General features: G+C 30.0%; 1 protein-coding gene across 1 annotated transcript; it reads left to right on the plus strand.

Moving 5' to 3' along the window:
* Positions 1–1,819: 1,819 nt before the first annotated feature.
* Positions 1,820–2,155, plus strand: LOC129295518 (uncharacterized). Its single transcript, XM_054934045.1, has one exon. The coding sequence runs from the start codon at positions 1,820–1,822 to the stop codon at positions 2,153–2,155; it is 336 nt and encodes a 111-aa protein (XP_054790020.1).
* Positions 2,156–5,436: the final 3,281 nt, after the last annotated feature.

Consider the following 5,436-nt stretch of genomic DNA (forward strand, 5'->3'; position numbering starts at 1 on the left):
TTAGATTTTAAGATACTCATAAAACTTTAATTTAAAAGAAAATTTGTTCTTTAACCCTTTGAAAAATAAAGGATGAAATCTTAATTCAAAACACATAATACTACAAAAAACAGTAGATTAGTTACAGAAAATTTTGTTCCAAATTCGTCGCTAATATTAGCCATGGCCACAGAATTATGGAATATTTGTGATGGAAATTCCGTCCTGATTGTCCAATATTTGTGACAGTATTTTTGTCACTACTTAAGCCATTGAAATTTACCATTGCAAATTCATTTCCATTTTGTGACAGATTATAGTAACGAGATTAGATTGTCGTTGCTAAATTAGAGTAAGTTATCCCTAAAATTAGCTATAGAATTTTGAGTTAGCAATGAAATCTATCTGTCAAAAATTAGCAATGAAATTTGCAATTCCATGGCTATAAATTAGTGATAGTAATTTTAGCGATAGAATTATGATCCATTGTTAATCTACTTAGCGATGAAATTTTTACTAATTTTTTTTTTTACCAAAACAGGGGAGAATAACATTAATCAAATGCAGAGTAACATAATTCAGAGCCATAAGCTAGTGGCAAAGGCAAAAACATTATAGAAGAAATAAAAGTTCCTTAACCAATCCCCTCACGATCATGTTCTAGAGCATGCTGCTGCAAGTAGTTCTAACAAGAGCTTGAGTTTTGGAAGAGCAAAGCAGAAAGAGGGAGTGAAGGTTCAAGAACCTAGCCTAAAGGTTTCACTCCCTTTGAAACAGAGGCAGTGAGATAATCTATAGTAGAATTCCCTGATCGTCAAACTAGAGAAAAATGAAGTGATGTGAAGGACTCAAAACTCTTGATTAGATCTGCTAATAAACTATGGAAAGACCAATTACACCGATCCCATCTTTTAGTTGATAAAGCTCTATAAAGGTTCTGACAGTCTACCTTTACAACAAATTTCTGAGTGCTTTCAAAAGGTAACAAAGAGATAGCTTTTTGACAAGCAAGTAGTTTTGCCATAAAATTGGAAGACGCATTGATTGTTTGACACCAACCCTTAATGAAACCACATGAGTGATCATGCCAAACGATACTAATGCCAGCATTTCCAAAGGATGTTAAAAAAGAACCATCACAATTAACTTTAATTTCATCTAAAGAGGGAGGAAGCCAAATATGAGATGCAAGATCAACATTAGCAACATTAGCGATGAAATTTTATGTCGCTATACTAATGCCTGTTTATAGTGATAATGTTCCCAAAATTAATGAGTACCCCAATGCTTTTGAGAATTTCTTTACAGCAATAGCGCTAAGTTGCTCTTAACAGCAATAATAATAATTTATTATTAGTCTTATTTTACTAAGTGGAATCAGGATTACACAACATAATGTATGTTTAATATGGTTTCTTCTCCCTACATTCCCCCCTGTCTTCCCACATTCATCAATGATAATTTTGTGCTTTTTTTTAAAATTTTTTTCCCTAAATAATTGAGGAAACTAGGGGGAACAAAAGAATTGAGTAAAAAGAAGGTTTTAGATTATAGATTAGTTTTAAGGGATGAGAGACAGGAGGATTGAGCGGCTTTATTCACAATCATTTGTTAGAGTTTGTGGAATCGAAGGAACATTCGCATTTTTTAGGACAAAGTTATTGTTAATGAAGGAGTGAAAGCCCAAGCTTGGGTGATCCTTTAGAGCTTGAGAGAAATCCCAAAGCGGAGTCATAAATTCAACTGGCACAGGCACCATTCCAGAAATGGGGTTACCAAATGGACTTCTCCTCCTCGAAATTGAGTTTTGGTCAATGTTGATGGCTCCTTTTCACCTTTAATGTCACTAGGAGGATGTGGAGGGGTAATTTGTGACGATAAGGGAAGGTTCATTATAGGTTTTACTCTCGACCATACTGATTCTGATAGTTTGAATGTAGAAATTTGGGCTATTCTTATGGGTTCTAAACTAGCATGGGATATCGGAATGTGCCAAGTTGTCATTGCCTCTGATTCTCTTGAGGCAGCGGAATTGGTTAAGGGAGGGGACATTAGTTCACATCAAGATAGGTTGTTGATTAAGGAAGCTCATACATGTCTTCAAAGAGAGTGGAAGGTTGAGATTTTGCATGCTTATCACTCAACCAATAAAGTTGTAGACTTCTTAGCTAAGTGAGCACTTCAACATGGATCAGATTTTCAACAATTTAGTCATACTCATGAGTTAGAAGATTGTTAGATTATGATTGTTTAAACTTTGGCAGTTTGTAGGCTGCTCTTTTATTTATATAAAAAAAAGAATTAAAAAGGATTATGCAAAAAAATAATAATCAATAACCGTGATCTTTTTGCCTATAATAATTGCAATTATAACAATAATAAAAATAATATATAGTGTCCCAATTAAATAATAAAATATTTGAAAATTAATTCAAATACAATCCTTACCCTAATTTTTAAAAATAATTGAGATAAAACTAGATATTTTTATTTTAAAAATAAAATAAAAATTCAAAAAATATGTAATGAATACAAAATGCACCATCAAACTAAAAAAAAAAAAAAAAAAAGATAAGTCTAGATCGGTGCTCTTTTCTTTGGTGGAGGCTACTCCACGTTTATCCGTATAATTCTTTCTGAAAAAAATGACAATTAATGACCCCTAAGGTCATTATTTTCAATTAAGGACTATAAAATATTGAAATTCTAATTAAGGACTATAGTCTTTATTTGGAATAAAAATTATGTATAACTTTACAAAGTTACCCTCCACTAAACACTAAAATATAGATAACAACTTATGGCTTTGCTTGCAAAAAACCTTCCCTCATATTCTGCTCACTACTTTTGTCGCCTTCAATCCTAATCTTTAGTGGAGTAGAACATTATATAAGCCATTGTCTTCTCCTCTCTTGGTAATCTTCAATTATTTTGTTATTTTCAGCAAAAAAATATTTTGTTATTTTCACGTTGAAGGATATTTCGTAAAAGATTCACAAGGAAAGATGACCTATAAAATTGGGAGATCAATTTTTAAATTGACTAGAGAAGGCATAAATCATTAAAAGTTGTTGGGATGACTTTTTATAGAAACACCCTATATGTTTTTTTATACTTGTGATAGTAACAAGTTATATAAATAGGTTGGCAGTCTAAGTAGTTTTTTTGGGAAGAAGATTGCACAACTACCATTTAGGTAGATGGTAAGAGGCGATATTTTTTGTGTGTAAAAGGAGATGCAAATATGATGTAGATATACTAAAATTAGTGTAATGTAATGCTAATATTTATTTTAGGTTTAAATATGTGCAACTATAAATGCTTTAATAACATAACATTGCTAAAATTGCTATCATGGCATGGAAATATTGTTAATGTCAGTTGAGAAAAATAAAAAATAAATAATCATACTTGATAATAGATTGTTTTCCATTATGAAAGAAACTATTAAAATGTTTTAATGTCACTTATATATGAATATACAAAAGTGATTTGAAAATTTATTAACTTCACTCAAGAATATAAATCCAATGACTTGTTAAATTTCAAGTTTGTTTATATAAAGTAGATCACTTGAAAAATAAAAACACAACATTACTGAAATCATTACTATGGCATGGGAATATTGTTCACATCAGTTGAGAAAATAAGAAACCATATTTGAGAATAGATTATTTTCCAGCATGAAAGAAATTGACTTTTGAATCATTCCAAAGTTACTTATAAATATATAAAAGTGACTTGAAAATTTATTAATTTCAGTTAAAAATATGAAACCAATGACTTATCAAATTTCATATTGCTAATATTTAGTTAGATTACTTGAAAAGTAAAAACATAATACTACTGAAATCATTATCGTGTCATAGAAATATTGTTAATGTCAATTTGAAAAATAAGAAACCACACTTGGGATTAAATTGTTTCTCTAAATAAAAGAAGCTCATTTTTTAAATGTTTCAATATCACTTATAAATATAGAAAAGTAACTTGAGAATTTACTAACTTCACTCAAAAATATAAACCCCATAACTTGTCAAATTTCATGCTTATTTATATAAAGTAGACCACTTGAAAAATAAAAATATAACACTGTTGAAATCACTATTATAATATGAGAATATTATTAATGTCAGTTGGAAAAATAGGAAAACAAACTTGAGAATAGATTGTTTCCCAATATAGAACCAAAGGTACCACACTTAGGAATTTACCCAAGCGATGTGGGAAAAATCAAGATAAACCACTGCTAATTAAACGAGAGTCACTTAGACATTTAACAAAAAATACTTAGGATTAACAGCTGTATCATGTACATTGAGCAACAAAAAACACTTAATTTCACAAAGTTTTAATTTGCATAATATGTATAACCAAAATATCACTTGTGAAAGTACATATCACATTTGTCCAACCTATGCTTTCAATCTTTTTGCTCCTCCATACTCGACATTTGCAATAAATTTCATCACTTATAAGGCTATTTTATTGTCCAGATGACCAATATACTAGCTTAGATCTCATTTTATTCAATTATTCCTATACAATTAAAGCAAGTCAATGACCAACAGAAAATAATAATAAAAACTGTGTGACACCGGCCAAAAAATAAATAAATAAAACCGTGTGACCTAGAAATTTTATCTGTTATTCTTTCAATTGATCTTTGTTAATGCAGGAATGGTATGACTACCTCATTCATCTTTGCAATATCGTTCCATTGTCTAAGGCAAATGATGACATGCGTGCTACAGTAACCTCTACATAAAAACTTTTCAAGATAAAATTTGTGAACATGGGTAAAAAAACAAACAAATGACTACTAAATATATCTAACATCACTAATGAAAAATCATGATGAAACTATTAAATTCACCTTACATCAAATCTAAAATTTCCTTAATTCACCACTCAAACAGTATATAAATACGACAAAATTAAATTATAAAATAGCAATTGTCTAAAAGTGCTCGTCAAGTTGAATGTAGAAGTGGAATAAGCCAGGAAAAGAAGAAAGGCATGTGAAAATGGTCTGATAACAAAGATAGAGAAGGGGGAAAATGTAAAAATTTAAATAAAAAAAAACCAATACACATACTTATAGTTTATCAAGAGAGGAGAAGATGATGACTCAGACGACGATCCATTCCATTAAAGACTAATATTGAAGGCGATGAGAGCAATAAAGAAAGTACAAGAGAAGATTTTTTGCCAAAAGGCTGTAAGCTCTTATCTAATTATCTATATTTTAGTGGAGAATAATTTTGCATAGTTATATATGTTTTTTATTTTAAATAAGGATCTTAATTAAAATTGATTTTTAATTGAAATTAATGATTGGGAGTCCTTCATTGTCATTTTCAAATTAATGTGTGTGTATGTGTGTGTGGGGGGGTGGGGAGGAAGTTACTGACTTTTTATTATATTTTTTTCATTGTTATCATTGCAAGTTGCCGG

This window comes from Prosopis cineraria, unplaced genomic scaffold, assembly GCF_029017545.1.
Source record: "Prosopis cineraria cultivar Desert tree isolate PC_DT_omini unplaced genomic scaffold, ASM2901754v1 PC132, whole genome shotgun sequence".
Lineage (NCBI taxonomy): Eukaryota > Viridiplantae > Streptophyta > Magnoliopsida > Fabales > Fabaceae > Prosopis > Prosopis cineraria.

What these genes read in the sequence shown, in the direction of transcription:
- LOC129295518 (XM_054934045.1), top strand. Translation starts at nt 1,820, where the DNA reads ATGTCACTAGGAGGATGTGGAGGGGTAATTTGTGACGATAAGGGAAGG.